This window comes from Echinops telfairi, unplaced genomic scaffold, assembly GCF_000313985.2.
Source record: "Echinops telfairi isolate 266 unplaced genomic scaffold, ASM31398v2 ScPeMD7_4;HRSCAF=17, whole genome shotgun sequence".
NCBI lineage: Eukaryota > Metazoa > Chordata > Mammalia > Afrosoricida > Tenrecidae > Echinops > Echinops telfairi.
The window spans coordinates 33,384,761-33,406,212 of record NW_022103900.1 but is presented as its reverse complement, the minus strand read 5'-3'; the positions used below and the strand labels follow the sequence as shown (position 1 = coordinate 33,406,212).

General features: G+C 39.5%; 1 protein-coding gene across 7 annotated transcripts in view; it reads right to left on the bottom strand.

Annotated features, from left to right (window-relative positions):
• The window catches only part of GTDC1 (glycosyltransferase like domain containing 1), a 319,298-nt gene that overhangs the window by 212,425 nt on the left and 85,421 nt on the right, over positions 1–21,452 (bottom strand). For all 7 annotated transcript variants that reach the window (XM_045299491.1, XM_004703837.3, XM_030888005.2 and 4 more), the window contains one exon: positions 19,417–19,590. In XM_045299491.1, coding sequence (XP_045155426.1) covers positions 19,417–19,590 — 174 coding nt within the window. The remainder of the gene's footprint in view (positions 1–19,416; positions 19,591–21,452) is intronic.

The window sequence follows — 21,452 nt, the reverse complement described above, 5'->3', positions numbered from 1 at the left end:
CTGTCCCACTATCATGCTCAGTCCCCACCAGGGTTTCAGCACTTCCTCTTTGTTACATTCCCCTTGATCCTGCCCTACCAGGCTTCGCACACCCACCTCCTCCCCCCTTGTTTTCAAGACTCTAACGAGGTACTGTGTAGCAGATGCACTCAACATGAAGTGTCCTTTGATCCTTGAATGCTGCCTCCAGGAGCAATGATTGTGGATCCAAGTAAAATGAAATCCTCGACAACTTCAATCTTTTCTCCATTTATCATGATGTTACCTACTGGACCAGTTAGAGGATGTTGGTCTTTCTTACACTGAGCTGTAATCCATACCAAAGGGTACATTCCTCGCTCTTCATCAGCAGTACTTCAACTCCTCTTCACTTTCAGGAGGCCAGGTTGTTATCAGTTGAATATCATGGGTTGTTAATAAGGACTATCTCCCATCCTGATGCTGCATTCTTCTTCATGTAATCCAGTTTCTCTGATGCTTTGCTCAGCATACGGATTAAATAAGCATGGTGCACCATCCTTCCCCACATTACACGAGACCCACTTCAGTGTCACAGAACTAATCAGAACAGCAGCTCATTTTTGTTGGAACCATTCAGCTATGCAAGCCAGATTCATAGGTTAAAAAAAAATTGACCTGATAGCATGAGGAAGAGGCAGAACAGGTACAAAGATAAGTCCAGAAGCATTTCTATAAAACCATAGAAACTTCTATTAAATTAAGATATAAAAATGGGAAGCTATCTTCCATCTAGGGTGATACACTTTTAAAAGCAGTGTTTCCTTCTCTCACTCTTCCCTGAATTCTATGCTCCTTGATTTATAAACATGTCAAACGGGCAGTTTGGGCATCACCTAGGGAACCAAATTGTACTCCTTATAAATGAATTTTGAGTTTGAGGAACAAAAAGAAGTCTGAAAGGGCAAGATCAGAGCTTTAGAGTAGATGGGGTAAGACAATTCAGTGAAATTCTCACAGGATAACCCTTACTACCCTCTACCCTCAGAGAATGAGCAGTTGTATTGAGATGATGGGTGGGGGGTGGGGCGGATCAGGGCGTAATTCCTCAGTGTAACTTTTCTGGACTTGTTCTCACCAATGCAGTGTTTAATTTTCCTGAAAGTTTCAACGTTCGTAAAATTTCATAAACAATTTTTATAAACTTTCCATTTTCATAAAATTTCCATGATTGTCTTGTGTTCGTTGAGAAAAATCTACCAAGATGATACCTTTGAAGATCCCCAAAATCAATTGCCATCACCATCTGAGCTGACCCCTCTGCCTTGAATTTAATTGGCCGAACGAATCCCTCAGCAGCCTGTGTTTTGATTGGCTCCTCCTTGTGAAGGCGCCCTGAGGTAAGTGTGCTGCTGGAAGAGCTTGTCAGCAGCCTGACACCGGCTGCAGGACATACTTACATGGGAATGGCCCACGTGAGTATGAACAGGAACCCTTATCACAGAAAAAGAAAAAATAATTACCTTCATATACCATCAAAGACATCTTGCAATGAGAGTTTTAAATATCCCCTAGAGATAAATGTGGGGGCTAGATTAAGAAAACTGTCTCGAATCACGAAGGATAAGCAATTTCTATAAAACCTACAGAGGGATTTATATAAAACTTATGTTTTAAAAAACTGATGCTTGTATATATTGGTTCGCCTAGGATCTGTGAAACAGAGATAATTAAACTATCTTCTGACTGAGTTTCAAATGCTCCAAACTACTACTCTTCACACTTAAATAAATCCTTTATGTAGGTAACCTAATGTTTACTGGAGAAACAAAATACGCTAAAGCAAATAGATATGGTTGAGCCATGCATTATTATCTCAAAATGAGTTAAATTCAAGCTTTTAAGTGAAAAACTGCAGTTAAGTTGTAAGGCTCCCAAGGTTACTGTGATTCATCTAAGACAGGAGTCAGCAAACTTTTGAGATGGAAGAGCCAATCCTGTCTCTCAACAATTTAAAAATTATTTGAGAGTCATAAATACATTTTTATAAACATATGAAATCACCATTACCTGAACTTAATTAATTTAAATAAATTTTGAATTAAATAATTTCAACTAATTAATGAATCCTTTACATTTTTTCACTTTTACACCAAAGCCACATGTACATACTACAAAAGCCACATGTGGCTCAAGAGCCACAGTTTGCCGACCTTTGATCCAAGACATTGTGAATACCATTGATTCCTGATGAAACGGATACATTTTGTCAATGCTCATTACTCTTTCCCAACTAGTTACTGATACAAGGGTAACCTGGTGCCCTCATTTTTACTTGGCTTTATAATCTGCTTCTCCTGATAAGTGCTCTATGACTTCAAGTTAAAAAAAAATTTTTTTTAAAAACCTCTCTGCTGCAGTTTCCTCAGCTGTAAGAAAACGAAGTTGGATGAAAAGCTTTTTAAAGTTTCAATTTCCTATACACTCTTTCCAATTCTGGAATTTTCTAACTTCATTTTCTTATAAAACAACAACAAGAACAAAGGTCAACTGCCGAAAACGGAAGACAAAATCAGTATATACCTTTGACAGAAATGTAGTTGACATTGTCCTCGGGTTTTCCTATCAGTCCATAATCCAGTACCTCTCAAAAGCTTGTGACTTCACCTACCCTTCATCTTCTGTTCCCAACAGAACTCCTCATCTAATTCTGGATTTTCCACCTTCCTGTCGTCTATTGTCCTTTCAAATCCACCCTCAGAGCCTGAGTTAGAAGCTCCCATATATCCACTAGTGTAGACTAATTATAATATGCATTTAAGGGCTTTATATTAGAAAATGAGTTTGGGTATTATAAATTGAAATGTGGTGACTGTGAATATACTCTTCCTCCTCCCCTGCCCCCAGGATGACTTGATCTGTTTCGTGTATCAGTTGGTAGTTAATAAATAAGAGCGAGTTACAGTGGGTTTGAATAAGGTAGGCATCCAAAACCTATAAATCAATTCCATACATGTAAATGAGCGTAGAGTTGATGATGGTCGATGTCCGTGCATGTGAGCAGATTTTGCTAACAGGAACAGGAAGTACTGACCCGAGGAATGGATTTCCAACAAAGATGGTACTAATACCATGGCTATATAAAAATCAATCATACAGGAAAACTGAACCACCACCAAACTCACTGTCAATGAGTCGATGCTAATGCTTAGTGACCATAGAGGGCAGGGTTTAGAAGTGTCTCTGGGAGTTTCTGAGACTGTAACTCTCTCCAGGAATAGAAAGCCCTGTCTTTCTCCTGAATACAGGAAAACAGAAGTGTTAAAATAAGTTTCTTTTATTGGTGCCAACTAATTTTATGTAAATTTTAGTATTTGTGCCCAAGGGAGAAATAAAGGCACAGCAAGAAGGTATCTGCTATGCATGCCTCATGGCCACAGAAGAAACAGGATGAATATTTTGGCAACGGGCAAGAGAATATAGCTGTTCTGAAAGAAAAAGTCAAGTATCTATATAATTAGTTAACTTAGCTTTAATCAAAGAAATGTATTACTGTATATCCAACTTAAAGTTCAAACTATTATCTTAGTGAAATTAAACCGAAAGGTGCTGTCTGTAATACCACCGATATAAAAATTGGAATCTTCTAAAATAGAGATAATTTAATTTAAAATGTTTCATTGGGATACCTATTGCTAAAATATATATATTTGTAGACAATACCAGGTCAAATCTAGTTAGAGCAGAGAGTCAAAATCAAGGGGAAGTTATAGTTCAGAATCATTCACAGAAGGGCCCCTGCAGACGGCTGGTAGGAAGGCACATGGTGCTAGAGGCGAACACCTCCTGTGAAGCCAAAAGAGCAGTGCCCACACAATATCCCGCGAGACGAACACCTAGAATACTACTTGGATTTTTACTATTGTTACTATTTACACGTAGAATACTACTTGGATTTTACTATTTCTAAGTAGAATTTTGGCAGGCAGTCGAACACAGTAAAGAGCAAGCATACAGTAAGCCAAATAACGCTGATATCACACAAAAAAAGTTACGTCAAGCAAGATATGAAGCAAATATCTGATGCTCCTGAAAGTACTTAAGCCATACTGGATAAAAATTTAGGGTAGAATTCTGGATACTACAGAAATTTAAAGAAATAAAAATACATGATAATTAGAAATAGGTTGTAAATTTCTGTCAAAATATTTGGAAAACTGCTACCTGACCAGCTGATTGGAAGAGATTCTTACTTGTTCCCACCGCTACGGAAGGTGACCCAGCAGAACATGGAACATCCCTAACAGTACACAAGTCAAGTTAAGCTGCAGGTCATTTAACAATGGGTGCAGCAGGACATAGATAAGGAACCAGCAAACACTGAAGCTGGATTCAGAAGAATACAGGGAATGAAAGATAACACTGGTGATGTCAGATGGTTCTTGGGTGAAAGCAGAGAATACCAGAAAGAGGTTTACCTGTGTTTTATTGACTACACAAAGACTTTTGCCTGTTTGGATCAAACTCTGAATGGGAATTCCTGAACAGTCCATCGTGCTCACATGGGACCTGGACATAGGCCAGGCGACCCAGAACGAAGGCATACTTCATGGTTTGAAATTAGGAAAGGTGTGAGTCAAGGTTGTATCCTGTGACCATCCTTAGTCAATTTGTAGGCTGCACTAATAATTCCAGAATCAGGAACATAGGAAGAAAAATGTGACCTCAGGCTTGAAGGAAGACTCTTTAACCTGAGATAAGTAGATGACCCAACCTTCCTTGCTGTAAGCAAACAGGACTTTAGGCTTTTATTAATGAAAATCAAAGATTACAGACTTCGATATGAATTACACACCAGAACTTAAAGGAAAGCAAAACCCCTCAAAGTCGTGCCAATAAGTAACATCATGATAGACGGAGAAAAAATTGGAAGTTGTCAAAGATTTCATTTTATTTTAATCCAAAATCAATACCCATGAAAGCAGCAGCCAAGAATCAAACAATATATTGCACTGGGCACATCTGCTGTAAAGGACCTCTTTAAAGTGTTAAAAGGCAAAGGTGTTACTTTGAGGACTAAGGGGCTGCCAAGCCAAGCCACGTCGCCTCATAAACAGCAAGAGCTGAACAATGAAGGAAGGCCAGAAAAGAATTCTGCCGTCTAATGGTGGTGTTGACAAAGAGTATTGAAAGTATCATGGACAACCAGAAGAAAGAATAAATCCGTTTGGGAGAAGGACAGCCAGAATGCTTCTTAGAAACGTGGATGGCAAGATTTGGTCTCATGTAATTTAAGCATGCTATGAAGAGGGCTTTTCTCAGTATCTGCCGCATAATCAGTGGGACAGGTGGTATTAAACACAGCTCTGTTTGACACCACGTCAACTTTCTTAGGCACTGTACCTCACAGTTGTCTCTCCACACTGTGCTTGCTTTCAAGAGTCTCTATCCAAAGGGAATGAAAATGCTTTAGTCATTTAACTTAAGAAAACAAAGGGAAATCTAATTCTAGGACCCAGTAACTAATGACAAGAAATATTTTGGTTATATTTGGGAAAAGGAAAATTAACATGAGCCGTATTGAATATATAAAACTAAAAGGGCAATACCACCACTTCGACACATGCGGGTAATTGAACAAATCATACCAGGTTCTAAATGATGAGACTGAGGTAGTTTCTCCTGGACAGTTTCATCCAAATGACCCACCAACACCTCCGACTCAATCTATAAAACCCTGCATTCACATCTTTACCTCGGCAAACCCGATTTTCAACCGCAGTAGCACAGATAGGTTTCCCAGTCAGTGTCCAGAAAATTGTCACACCAAGCTGGTAAGTCTGCAACCTGTGTACGTATATGAATTCCCTCATCTGCGTGCCACTTCCCTAGTTCAAGTCTAGCCCGTTTTAATGGGTTTGCGTGTTTTTCAAGTTTGTTTCGGAGCTGTTCCCTGAGTTTATGAGTAGTCTACGTCAACACCAAATTACATATTTCAGAACCTAAACTCAAGCTCACTGCCATCAGGTCAATAATGACGTCACTAACGATGATTGCCAAATGCCTGTAAACCAATGCCCAAATTCATCAGTCTTAACTCTACCATTATCACCTCTTCACACTAATGCCTCAAAGGTAATTAACTTCTTCTATATCCGGTGATTACTCACTGCCACGAATCTGTGCATAACGATTCTCTCTCTTCACTCCCTCCAACCCCGCTTCTTCTCTGACCGCAGCAATCCTGCAAGCTGCGTATCAGAGCTGGACAGTGTGAGTAGTTATGTGATCTCAGGCAAGCTTATACTTCAGGACCTGTTTTCTCATTTACAAAATGAGGATTGTCACAAGATTTCTAAGAGCCCCCAATAAAAAGATTAATTAAAAAAAGAAAAGGAAAAAAAAGTACATGCCTTTTTTTAAAAGTTTGCACTCAACGTCACCTGAATATGCCTATCATTTCCACAAAGCTTTTACCCTTACTATTAAAGACCCTATCTAATTAATCCTTTCATCCCCAAAAACACTTAGTGTGGAACACTACCATATAAACAGTAAGCTTTTAATAAATGTGGGGTAAACAAAGGCATGAATAAAACCTCAAAGAAGTAAATCACTATTAAATATATTTTAGTATGCCTAATTACTTTGAAGAGCACTTTAAAAGAACTGTCTATATAATAGTCTCTTTTATCTGGAATTTCTTGGAGCATGAGCCATTCTGGGTAAGAGATTATCCTGGTAACTTAATGTTCAATGGCACATTCCAAATTGGCTACTTCTAAATGGAATACCTTTAAAGCCACCCTTAGCCTTCTTCACTGGACTGGGGACGAACTGACGTTACTTCTGGGGCGATCACTGCACTCACCAGCAGTTACCACAAGCAGTATGTGTGCACGGCGGGGACTGGCTCGCCGTCATATGGACTGACAGCTTATATGACAGTTCCTGGCTTGGTGTCATTCATTGATGATCTTTATATCTTCAAGTGTTCAGTAGAAGACCTAAGGTTTCAGAATTGCATTGCCCATTAATTTTGAAGTTGGAATCACGTTGAAGGAGGGAATTGGCTAAAAGCCTGACTAGAGGAAACCAAAATGGTGTTCCTGATAGTATTGATCATAGCATTCACGTTTCTGGGATACTGAGTAGGCTGTAGGAACTATGCACAGCACATTATCATAATTACCTTCTTATTTGGCCTACAGTATTCTTTCCAGAAGAAAAATTTACTCACTGACCCCGGGCCTAATAAAATGTTTGTACTATAGCCTATGAGGCAGGAGTAAGTGTAGGTATCTGATTGTGCAGCATCCCTGGATTGTTCCAGTGCACCCCACCCCACCCCTCTCCCCCCGCCACCGGGGATGGTAGCACCACCTTTAGTAGTCCCTATCAAAATAGTTCCTACCAAAATTCTGATCAGTACTATTTTAATTTCCATCAAACAAACAGGGAAACTGGAGCTGTGGGAGGTGAAGTGATTTTCCCCAAGCTGAACAATGGTAGCGAGTGGAAGAAGGCAAGCTAAAATTCTGTCAGTACCCCATACTTCTCACTCCCCTTTCACAGAACTGAAACGGAATGTTTTGAAGAGAAAAAAAGTTTGTTTTTAAAGATGACTAAATCTTAACCCTTTATCAAATTAATTATTAACTCTTTCTAATGTACACTGTATACATCCCTCATTTAATGAAGAGGATATCATTTCTGCTTCCCTTGACTCATGCTCCTTGTACTATAGAGAGGTGGCCTGTGATTCAATGGTCATCGCCAGATCTTCAGGTGCTCTGTATTAAGAACTCACTTAAAGCATGAAGGTTTTCAAATTTTCACACCCACTTACTTTAAAAAAAGGTTTGTAGAGAGGACCATCAGTTTTATGTTCAACAATTCACACATTTGGTTTCAACTCATGCATTGCAATCCTCTCCTTTCTGGACCCTCTAAACTTCGTTCGTGGGTAAATGCTGCCCTTTCCATGTTAAAGGGCTGAAGATGCTAACATGGGAGCCAGTTCAGTTCCAGACCTGAAGGATGGGTGAGGACCACAGTCTTGGGGGCTCCACCTGTCTCTATCAGACCAGGAAGCGTGGGCTTGTAAAAAGAGCCTAAGTGAGCCATTTGCTGAACTATCTTCAACTCTGAAGGACAATTTTAGCTTGTTCTTCATTCTTTAGTGGCTTCATGAGGAGCCCTGGTGGTGTTGTGGGTTAGGTGTTGGGTTGCTAAGCTCATGATCAGCAGTTTAAAGCCACCGGCCACTCTGCAAGGGGAAAATAAAGCTGCCTGCTCCTGTCAGGATGGACAGCCTAGGAAAGGCCATAGAGTGTGCTCCTCTGAGTTGGAACTGACTTGCTGGCAGTTGGGGTGGTTTTGGTTATTCTCCCTGGCTCCCTTTGCGCCGGTGATACAGTCCCTAGCTGAGGAAGTTCTCTGACTTTCTGATACTTCTATGCCCTATGGTCTGTGACTTTTGCTTTTTGCTCCTCACCTATTCCTCTGGGAAGATCAATACGTTTCTGGGGGAAATAAAGGGGGGATTGGAGGAAGACCCTGTCTCTGATATAAAATCAAGCATCAAGTCAAATGTTCTGCATTCTTAGGAAAAGGAGCAAGGCAAGGTCTTCCTCTTTAAACACACAAGCAAAAAGGCACAAGTCTTGCTGAAGTCAGAGCACTTCGTTTTAAAGGAATGGGAAAGGAACAAGCTTATTTTATATTTTGTTGCTATGAGATAAATTAATGAGGGTAGAAATCTAACTATTGTACTCTAACCTGAATGATAATCTCATTTAAGAAGCATCTTGAGTAAGCAAAGTTTATCCTATATATATATTCCTGCCAACAAAGAGATGTTGAGGTTGCACTGCAGTATGATGACGGGTACAATCTAATGCAGCATAAAAGATCGGAGCTAGAGATGAGGGAGATTTTCTTGACAGTGAGTGCTGTTGAACATGGGAATAAGTTGTCAGAAAGTTTCCCCACAGTATAATGCTATCATGTAATAATGTTTCGAAATGGCATTAAAAGAAAACGTTATCTCATTGATTTTGATGAGCCAAAAAATTGTTAGCAAATACAAATAGGTTGGAATTTTTAAACGCCAAACTTTCCTTCTCCAGTTGCACAATACAGAGAATCTAATCAATGACATTGAATCATACATGTTGTTGTTGAAGTAGAGACTGATTTGTTGTGTATATTTTGGTCACAATTTAAAATAATTATACTAATAGCAATGAGTACAAGGAAGAAAAAATGTTCTAAAATTGATTGTACAACTCTTCTTGGTATAATTGAACTATTGAATTATATGGTGAATGAAGTGCCAAGAAAACTTTAAAAAAAACAAAAAACTTTCCTTATAGTTAAAGTCTAGATTAATATTCAAGAGTCAGTTTCCATTTCATTATTTTTGTAGAGCACAGACAGTACTTTTATCAATATGCCCAACACCAATGCTTTCTGAGAATATCAGACAAATATGACCACATGTGGTAAGAAGATTAAGGTGTTTTCTGGCGCACACACACACCCTCCCCAAAAGCAGAACTCTTGAAGGAAGAAAACAAAAGTCTTCAGTGGGGAGATGTGGGGCTGCCTTCTGTCCCATCAATCCACAGATTCTCAAATTACAGCTCCGCTGTTGTTTTCTGACACATCTGCTTTGCAATGTAAAATAGTGTTTTCTTTATTAAGAATTCTTCAAAAAGCCCTGAGGCTCCTCTCCTTTGTTTGCACAGCCTGAGAGTTTTCATTTAAAGTTTTCACACTGTTTTTAAAATTTCCCTTTTTTGTTTCTAAATTAGTTAGGCAAAGTCCATAAACCTCTATTTGGCTTCACATTTTAGCTACATGGAAAATGGAAAAGGCGGCGAGAAACGTGCAGAGAAAGCCTGCAGGTTTCCATAAGTTAAGATTAGCCTAAGTGACCGCCATCTTTTCCCTCTTGTTTTGCTGTCAAAACATGCAGGCCCTAGGATAAAGTGTTGTTCTTTAAGCCACATTCCAGGGAGACATAACTTTCCAAGAAATGAGGAAACTCACAGGTCAAAGGCCATGGTTGTTTGTGCTTTGTGATAACACTGACAGTTAAGTATTGTGGAAAACAGCAAGAGATATGTTCAAAGAAACATAGGCAATTTTTTAATGCAGTCATCAGCATGTGTTCTGTGGTAACAAAACATGCCCACTGTGATCGACTGCATTCAATCTCATAGTGACCCTATATCACAGAGTAGAACAGCTACATTGGGTTTCTGAAGATATCTTTATGGGAGCAGATAGTTTTATTTTTCTCACGTAGTCACTGGTGGATTTGAACCTCTGACCTTGCGGTTGGCAGGCCAGAGCTTAACTCACTCATCACCAGGAGAGTTGGTGGTAACTAAAGTGAACTTGAAAACCCAATAAAGCATACATTTCTCATTCTAATGTGTCGTTGTTTGCATGTATCTGATGTTCAAATTTAACTCCCTAGGCTGTATCGTGTACCCACCATTAAAAAATAAATTGGTTTCTCGTTTTCTTTAACCTCTCCAGTGGGAACACACACATTAATTCTATGTAACTATAACAAGCACATTTAAACTCTTTCTTCACCATATACTGGGACTGAGAAGGGTGGCAAGTGACAAATACACCAGCCGGGACAACCTAAGCATTTGTCTCTCTTCACCCTCAATCCAGCAGAATGTTATTCAAAGCATATTATGCTGACTTGATACTCCCTCCACAAGCCTCCCTGATGAAATTCGTGTTTCGGAGTTGTGGATACCTATTTGTCACTCACTACATGTCTACAATGCATTCTTATATGGTATACTTTGTTGGGAACTGGGATAATCTCCATGAAAATTTTGAACACTCCCCTCAGTCCCAAACTCCATCAGGGATAAAGATGGAAGAAGTCTGGCACCATACAGATGTAGCCCACTTTCAACCTTACACATTTATCTGAGGAGTCTGCTTTTTCGGAACTTCTAGTCATAGGTGCACTCTCTTTTCCTCTGACTTTTAGGAGTCTGCTTTTGAAAGCCTTGAGTCTTTTCTTTCAAGGACACGGTCATTTGCATTCACACTCCTGCCAGTTCAAGTAGTTAACCAGTTGTTGCCTGCTGGTCTCAATTAAGTTACTGGTACCAGAACCAAACTTCGGGTACGGCAATGCAGTACAGTAAGACCGTTAAGAGTTTGGTTTCTGAACCACAGTGAAAGGTGTTGATTTCTAGTTACCCCTAACTATCTGTGTGTTCTGAGCAAGCCATTTAAATTCTCTAGGCTTGAATTTCTTCCACTATAAATGGAAAATACTTTGTGAGGCTGTTGGAAGGATAAAATGCTAAAACAGGTATAAAATGCTTAGGAGAATACAAGACATAAAGAATCAATAAGGGATGTTGTTGTGGTTAGCAACTGCAAATTCTTCAGATGTTCTGCTTTCTAAGAATGAGACTTGTACGAAGGTCTGTATATTCGCACTTCCCTAATTCTGCTAGTACTTGAATCACTTGCTGATAAAGATCAAAGTCTGCAGCCCTCATTATGGAATGCAATGCAATATAGAGAAAACAAAAATCCTCACAGCTGGACCAACAGACAATGCCATGATAAACAGAGAAAAGACTGAAGCTGTCGAGGATTTCATTTAACTTGGATCCACAATCAAAACTCACAGAAGACGCAGTCGAGAAATCAAACGACATAATACTTTGGGCAAATTTGCTGCACAAGACCTCTGGACAGTCTTAAATATCAAAGATGTCACTTTGAGAACTGAGGTGCACCTTAGACAGCCGTGGCAGTCTCAACTGCTTCATGTGCAAGTAAAAGTGCGACAAGAAATACAAACTACCACAAAGGAATTCATGCATCTGAACCACGATGTTGACAAAGAACGTGGAGAGTACCGTGAGGGTCAGAAGAACAAACGTCTATCTTTTACAACGTACAAATAGAACACTCCTTGAAAGTCCTCGTGTACTTTGGGCATGTTATCAGGAGGGATCTGTCCCAAGAGAAAGACATCATGCTTGAAATAACAGAACTCGGGAACCGATTACATGGAACTATATGTGACCTCCTCCCTGGGGGACGGACAACCAAAAAGTGGATGAAGGGAGACGTCTGACTGGGCAAGATATGACAAAATACCCATTTATAAACTATCAAGGGCTCATGAGGGAGGGGGGAGCGGGGAGGGAGGGGAAAAATGAGGACCTAATGTCGGGGGTTTAAATGGAGAGAAAATGTTTTGAGAAACGATGTACAAATGCGCTTTACACAATTGATGTGTGTATGGATTGGGATAACAGTTGTATGAGACCCTAATAAAACTCCAGTTATGAGGGTGGGACAGACCCGAACAGAGTTCTGTTCTGTTGTGCAAAGGGTCTCCATGACTTAGGACCCACTCAGTGGCAGCTAACAGCCACAGCTCTGCTAGGCCTGTCCCCAAACCAGTTAAAAAATCTAGATGTTAAAATACTGGTCGCCATACTCTCTAGCTCAGAAGCCTAGGATTCCTTGCCCATCTCCCTCTACCACGCACCTATCTTCAGCACCAGAACGTTCTATGTGAAACACACCTTCTTAAAATGTACAGAATTTCCTCAAGTTTTAATGTGATCTAAATCCTTTTACATGGAATGATCAACATATGTATATGTCCTAGACATGAGTGTAGTTCCACAAAGCTGGATATCATATTTATTGCTCAATATTAATATTGGAAAATCTACTTTGATCACCAATCATCTGGCAGTAGCTGGCATGTGCATTCCAGTCAAAACAGGGGATAGGGTCAATGAAAATGCTCTAATGGGGAAGATCTAAAAAAAAAAGGATTACTTTTTGAGGTGTCCCATTTACCCCTAATTATTCCAAAGCATAGAAAAATTCACGTCTCTATGAAACAGGTGGAGATGTTCATTGTTTTTAAGTCCGGGAGTGAGTGACAACATTTAACTCCATTGTTATCACTCATAATCTGGTTAGAGTGTGTGAGAAATTTCTCTACATTCCTAATCAGAATTACTGGACATCATTTCATCTCTCAATAAATAACAGTTTTAATAAAGTCTTTTGATGTTCAAGCGGTGTGTTCATGGAGAAATGTCTGTAGGGGGTTCCTCAATGTGCCAGGTTGCCTACCCTGCCAGAGAATGGCTTCAGGCTGCTATGCTTTTTCACTTCTCATGTATCTATTTGTGTATATATATATATATATATGTTTTTTAATAGTTTATCTCTCTCTTCCCTTGTTGTCAAGCTGTCAGTCAGCTGTCACTCTTTACTGATGTCAGTGAGCTTGCCTGTATCACACTCCCAATTTGATGCTGCTAATCTGCTGTCAGCTAGAAACACAAAAAAATCAAGACCTCTGAAACTAGGCTTACAGTAAGTGGTGGGCTGAGCACTGGGTGGAGCTTTTAGACATGAGCTCCAGTTCCCGTCCTGTCTACATCGCCCTGCATGTTTGCTGGCTGACACTTCATTTCCCTGGCCTTGGTATCTTCATTCTTCCAGTGGAGAGAAGAGGCTGTGTGTGGGAGAGAAAGAGGGAGAGATGGCCCGATCAAGTTTAAATCGTATTATGCTGGTTGCCAGAAAGAATGTAGGACATTTTCCTCTGAGTTAACTGAATATAGCGTGGACATCACTGATGCTTTTATTATCAAATTCAGGGACACCTTTTAGTCCTCATCTTGCTTTAACTGAATGCCTCACAATTTATTGTAGTTCTTCTCCTTCAAACCCCCTGGTGCCATAGAATTGTTTTCCCCTTGCAGATCTTGAGCTTTTTCATCTTTAAAAAAAATAATTTAGTTTCGAGTTCTTCTTCCACCACACCCTTACGTGTCAGTGTCAAAAAACCTTTCCCATGTTAAAAGTTCAGGCAGGGTGAAGAGGAGAAAAGCACCAAGGAGCCTGCATGAGGATCAGAGAGGGATGTGCTCTGGAAACCAAGTGAAGAAGGCTCCATAGCATGCAAAGCCAGCGATGTTCCGGAGAATGGACCACTTAGGTTAGAGGCATGGAATCCAGCCGTGACCTTGACTAGAACAGCTTCTGTGCGATGAGCACCTCCAAGTAAGCACCGTAAGGATGAACCTGGAAGCAGTAAATATAAATACCTCTCTAATGATTTTGAGACAATAAGAAGAAGAGAAATGAGGCAAAAGAAGAAGAGTAATCAACAGGGGTTTCTTTGGGGGGGGCGGGGGGGGAGTTTAGATGTAAGAAATAGTAAGTTTTTTGTGTGCTAGTAAAAATTATCCAGAAAATGGAAAATTAGAACAATCCAAAAGACAAGAAAACTGATGCTCCAAAACAGAGAAGGAAACGTGCTAGAATAGCCTTTGATTAGGCAAGAAGGCTGGACTCTGGTAAAGAAGGACACTGAGACTCAGAAGCATGGGGGATTCATCCATGGGGACTGGGATGAAGATGGGGATGCGGTGCCTGAGGAAAAGTGACAGTGGCAGCTTGTCAGTGTTCTCTTCTGATTCTTCCAGTTTTCTCAACCACTAGCTAGAATGAAAATGAAAACCTTGATAGTGGATATTATGAAATACTGGAAAGAGCATGATTAATTCTGTAGACAAAGGCAAATGTGATATGCTGGTCCAGCAGCTCAAAGGGCCTCCCAGAATTTAGGAGTCATAAATTGAGAGTGTGTTTGAAAAGTATGGCTAGTAGCGAATTATTAAAGAGAGTCATTAATATCACATGCAAGTACATCGTCGGGAACTGTCTGATACACAGGAAGGGGATTTGGCACGAGGAATATAACTTCTGGTTTACTGGAAATCTGGGCTGAAGACAGACAATATAGGAAAGGCATTTACCTGTGTTTCATTGACTATGCAAAGACATGCAACAGTGCAGTTGAAAATAAATTATGAATAACACCACAAATTGTCCTCATGCAAAGCCTGTACATAGACCCAGAGGCATCCATTCCAAGAGAACAAGGTGACAGACTGTGGTTTAAAATCAGGAAAGGTGCACAACAGGGTTGCTCCTTTCACCTTATTTATTCAGTCTGCTCACTGAGCAAATAATAGGACAAGTGAAATCAGGTGAAGAATCCAGCAAGCGCACAGGAGGAAGCTCATTAACAATGTTTGGTCTGCAGGTGACACACCCTTACTTGCTCAAAGTGAACAAGGCCTGAAGCACGCACTGACAAAGTATGGATTCCACTACCACAAAAAGAACACAAAACTCCTCACAGATGGAACAAGCAGCGGTGCCTTCCTTGATACATAAAAAAAGGAAGTTCTCAAGGACTTCATTTTATTTGGATCCAAGATCAATGCCCATGGAAGCACCAGTCTGGAAGTTAGGTGGCCTATGAATTGCATTGGGCAAATCTGTTGCAGAAATTTGACTTTGACGCCTGAGTTAGTTTGGGTAGACTACAGAAATAAATCCACAGAAATTTCTATGGATATAAGAGAGAGTTTTCTATAAAAGGTAAGTGTACATTAAGAAAGCATCCCAATCCGTCCAGTCCAAACCTATAAGCCCTGCATTAGCCCATATGTTCGACATCAATCTACAAAGTCCTCCTCAAACTCACAAAACATACTCAATTATGCCGACGGCAGGAGGAAAGCTGAATCGGTGAGCGTGTAAGCATCTCAGCGCTGGCAGGGGTCTCCACATGGCTGCTCCAGCACCCAGGGCTGCATAGGGGTAGGTCCATGTGGCTTCTCCTCAGGAATGTCTTGCAGGAAGTGAGCCTTGACAGCTGAAGCAGGGAACTGGCTAAGGCAACTGCACCCTGGTCCAACCATCAGAAAGCAAGAGACCCGAGAACTAGAAAGGCGAGGCTCACAGAGCCATTTATCTCTCCACCCTTCAATTAATCCCACATGTGTTTATTGGCCAGGTTGGCACAATAAACCATAACTATCACAAAGCCTAAAGTGCTTCTGATCCAAGCCATGGCATATTCAATAGTCTCATAGATGCAAAAGCTAGACAATGAATACAGACGACTGGGGAGTTATTGATGCATTTGAATTATGGTGCTGGTAAAAATATGAACTAGAACATGGACTACCAAGGGAATGAACAAATCTGTGTAGCCAGAAGAACTATCGGAATATTCCTTATAATCAAATATGGCAAGACTCCATCTCATGTATTTCGAACATGTCATTGGGAGGGACCAGTCCCTGAGAAGGGCCTCGTGCTTGGTAGTGGGTCAGAAAAAATGTTGGAAAAATTTCAATGACATAAACTGACTCATGGCTACAGAAGTAGGTCCAGACACAGGAATGACTGTGAGAAGGGTGCTGGCCTGGGCAGTGTGGTATCTGACTGTACATGGTTTCGGAGTGAGTTGGAACCAACTTGACTATACCTAACAACAATATTATATCCCAGCTATCTTATTTAACCACTGTATCATCCCTATTTCTTTTATGGGAAAAATCCCTTAAAATGGTAATAAGGTAAATACAACTAAAATCATTAAAGAACTAGTTTGCAGAGTTTTTACACTTTGGCCACAGCACGAGTAAGCAGTGGTCAAGACTAAAATGTATGTCAGTGTGCCTTCTGGGTTTAAGAGTTTTCGGTGATATCGTTCTATGATAGAGCGTACCACCATGACATCTCAAAATGTTTCAGACAGTAGTGACCATCTCCACTGGCACTATGTGTCTGGTTTGTGAATCCGGTAGGGGAGACAGAAAGAGGGCCGTTGGGAGCAGAAGGTGCCACAAATCCACTATTTTTCATCTTTTTAAGAAATGATGAATTGCAGGGCAACAGACCTGTTCTGATAGTAACAGATAGTAACCAGCTCTATAAATTCTCACACATTCATTGAAATGTGGATTTCTCTTCTAGGGCTAATATTCATATCACACTGTATGTTATGAATAGTACATATTAAAATTTTAAGCATATGTCCGGCTTCATTTTTCCTTAAATTTATTTTTGCCATGACCGAATACTATTTGTAAGGAGAGAAAGATAGAAGTATTCAAAGTGTGTGTTTTTAAATCACCTTAGTTATTTTGCTTTTGTAATTGCTAAATATTTTTAAACATCTCAACAAAATAATACTTTTTTCAAGACTGCAGGCATTAGAATGATTGTCATTCATGCAAATAATCACTTGCTTATACTATATGAATTCGGGTGGGACAAAGCAAATTACCATTTGCAAATAATTCAAATAACACTCTGGGCTAAGACCTTGCTTATGAATGTTATCTTGGCCACAATATTTCTTAACCTTCCTCCATTTAGCTAGATTTCTTTATGGCAATAGAGTCCAAATTAATAAACCATTCAATTGCCACAGGTATATTAAAAATATGATTATGTAGAAACATATCAGATAAGAATAAATTTAAAAACACATAGTTTATTTGGAAGTCTATAGCAGTAATAATTAAGATGTGCTGCGGTCATTTACTCACTTAAAAATGTACATTTTTGTCTATGCGTTATATGAAAAAAATCATGTGAAAAATAAGATTAATTTTCTTAAAAATCATCATGTACATAATTGTGTTCTAGCTAATACAAGATCTAAAATATAACATTTAGTGATTTACAATCGAATCCTCTCAGCACACATTTAAAAAAAATTAGATACATACATAGTTCTACTTAACTCTATGATTTTCAAAACTCTATTATCAATCATTAAATGCTTTTGACAAATGACCTATAATGAGTGGAAGCTTGAGCAACAAACAGAAAATGGAATCAGAAGTCAGAGGGCCTAAACTTTAATCCAGTTTATGAGAACGATAGGCAGTGTGATCACAAGCCATGTCTTTACTTCTATGGGTCTCTGTCTTCTGAACTCCATAAGCACACCAACTGGGCAAGGTGGTGTGACTTAAAACATACGACTCATTAACTGGACTTGATATGAGGCGGAACGTTCTTCAGTGACTTTCTATTCAGTGAGACACTCCAAGAGAAAAGCAGCAGGGGTGTTGAGAAGGACCACTACCCCTACAGCAAAGCCTGGATGATGTCAGTAAGCACACAACAGAGAGCTAAAGCTACCCTTACATGTAAGGACATAAAACTGTTTCCTGCCTCCATTGCAGGGATGCGGGGGAAAGAGCTATCTCTGAACCCTTTTTAAGCAGAACGGCAGTTACAAAATACCAGCATCTCCAGTTAGTGAAAGTCCCACTGAAGTAAATTTTCTATTCACCAGGGAGAAGTGTTCCTTGTGATAGTAAAGAAGAATTTTGCTAGGTTTAATCAAAAGTGAAAAGTAATTCCAGAATGTTCCCTTTGAGCCACATCATCTATTGATAATTCAGAGGCCCAGTAACAAGGATAATAAAAAATGTCTTCTTAGTAACTGAAAAAGAGGTATGGTAATTATTGAGTGCATTTGCAACTTAATATAGAAGACAACTCTTTATTAAGATACTATAAGTAATAAAAATCAGAGGAAGGGAGGGGTATCAGGGAGGAGACGAGCCAGTCAGGGGGCGATGTAGCAACGATGGAAAATACAACTTTCCTCTAGTTCCTAAATGTTTCCTCCTCCCCCACTATCATGATATGAATTCGACCTTGCAGGTCTGGCTAGACCAGAGGATGTACACTGGTACAGATAGGAGCTGGAAATACAGGGAATTCAGGGCGGATGATCCATACAGGACCAGTGGTGTGAGTAGTGATGCTGGAAGGGCAGAGGGAGAGTGGGTTGGAAGGAGGGAACAGATTCCAAGGAACAATATGTGACCTCCTCCCTGGGGGATGGACAGAAGAAAGGTGGGTGAAGGGAGACGTCGGACAGGGCAAGATATGACAAAATAATAATTTATGAATTATCAAGGACTCATGTGGGAGGGAGAAGCGGGGAGGGAGGGGAAAATGAGGACCTAATGCTGAGGGCTTAAGTGGAGAGGAAATGTTTTGAGAATGATGAGGGCAATGAATGTACAAATGCGCTTTACACAATTGATATGTGTATGGATTGTGATAAGAGTTGTATGAGCCCCTAATAAAATGATTTTAAAAAATCAGAGGAAGGAGAAAATAGCATGGAAGAGGAGAATAAATCCAAGCAGTGAGATTTAACATCCATTTTCTTGGGATGGCACATATAAACCCAATGGGCAAATGCTGAGTACAGCTTGACAATGACATCTGTAACCCCCAAAACGGAGAAACACAATAGGAAGTGCTTTGGAACCTTGCTTTGGCAAACAGGTAAGAGACAAGAAAAACTCAATTCTGGTGCTTTTATGTGAAAGGTTGGACATAGGTTGGAGATCATTTTAAAATTTTGTAAATCACAACATGATGAGATAGAACTTGATTAGCTATTTGACCAGGATAATTCTGGAAAGTAAAAGATTGTCAGCTGTAATACTGGTGCCTATACCTTTGCTGTACCTCTGAAGAGTAGCTGATGACAATATTGAGAAAAGAGTCAATCACACTGACCTTCTCACATCAGGAAATCTGATGGGAAAGTAAATAACTTGGCACTTGGGTCGGATGATGCTTTCCAGATTCTTGGGTCTGTGATCAGGCATCAGCTTCATAAATTTCCCAATGGAAGTGAGAAACGACTCCATATTAAAAACTGAGTTGAATACCACCACATCTGCCACCAGGCTGGAAAGAGAAAAGATAAATCCAAGTGATCCAATTCATTCAGAATTATTTCTACAACATTCAGCTTGCTATTCAGAATTGACTCAATGGCGGTGAGGGTTGATTTTTTATTCTTTTTTCTTTTTTAAAGACCTCTGTATTAATCAGAGTTCGTATTGCACCTGGGGTTTGCCAAGAAGTCGGCATTTGCCATTATTATCTGTCAAAATATTTCTAATGGTTAGTATTTTTCATTAGTATTATGTCATTGAAAGACAGGCAGGCATCAGTAAAAAGGGAAGATAGTAGAAGAATTAAATTATTTAATAGAATCACTTAAGATTTCAAACCAAAGCATAATTTTCTATGAAGCCCAATACTCTCTCTATTAAAACAACAAGTACATACATATACCTGGTATACGTATGTGTGTGTGGCACGTTTATCCATGATGGTTTTCTATTATCAATGGTGAACACCCTTGTGCAACATACTACTGAGAAAGGTGCCTTTCCTTCTCACTACCTGCTAAAAGATTCATTCAGATAATAGCATTTCCATCCTAGAGCATAACACCTTCAACACTATTTAGTAAAAGTCAAATTCTTGTTCTGGCTCTTGCTTCAACAAACTATCTTAAGTTTTTAAAAACTCTGGATCAAAACAGGGAAAATTATGTGGTAGCTCTATAAATAACTTAATTCACTATTTCATACAGAGTAGCCAGAGAGGCAAAATTAGTGGAAATGGACGCAGAAATCAAAATCATTAAGCCTACCACCTCCCCCCAAATGAACTGAGTTTTACAAAGATCCACGATATCACATACAAATAAATATGGTAATGCCTATTGCTTTAGACCAATAAGCTGTGCATTTCTATAATATTTTTATTATAAATAAGCCCGAATGTATTTTTATAAGGCAGTAAGAAAAACGTCTGTGTGTCATAACCACGCCAGCAATTTTCAGAGTGGCCTGTATTTTTTTAAAGAGACTCTAATACCATAGTAATCATATAAGTAAACTGAATAAAACCTAAGTATGTACTGTGACCTCTATAAATAGAAAATCTGATTTGCTAAATAACTTCTTTGACTTTCTAAAGATGATCCTCTTGCTTTACGCAATGATCAACTCAGTGTCAATGGATCTCAGTGTGATATTTATGAATGCTTTGATAAGAAGGTATTCACAATTAAATAAAGAGTCATTAGTTTTATTTTACCCTAAAATGAAAGATCAAGAAAGCTGAGAAGAGGACGTGCAAGTTCACTGGACCGCGAAGCCGAGATGCCCATCCCCACCAGCACCAACACCAAATTGCTTATCTGTGGTATAGGCGTTGTCTTCTCTCTTTCAGATTCAACATGGTATAAATTTGGGAGGTGGCAGTGATTACAATGTGGGTAATACAAAAGAATACAGAATGTCATGAAAGTGCCGAGTTAACATCAAGCTGTAAGAAAACCAATATAATAATACAGAAAAGGTTGAAGGATGTTTTATAGCTAGTCTGTTTTCACCATATGTCACATATTGTAATAGCGACCCACAGGTCATAATATAAAGTTACGACATGTGTTCATAAGTCAGGGTGGTCAGTGAAACCTCTATTTAAGGTGAGTGCTTATGTCAGTCATCTTTAAAGTCCTTAACTGCCACAGAGTCAAGAAAAAAAATCTGACAATGCCAACAAAAGCAGAAGTCAGCAAGAAAACTAAAGAAACATTTGAGGAAGCAAGACTGTATGTGACACTCTTATTTTTCCTCGAGCCAACTGTGAACCATTTTTCCCATTACGAAGCCAGCAGATGAGGAAGCCCCTTCTTTCTCTCCAAGCTTGTCTATCACTTTACTCTCTCAAAACGTCAATGTTGAGAA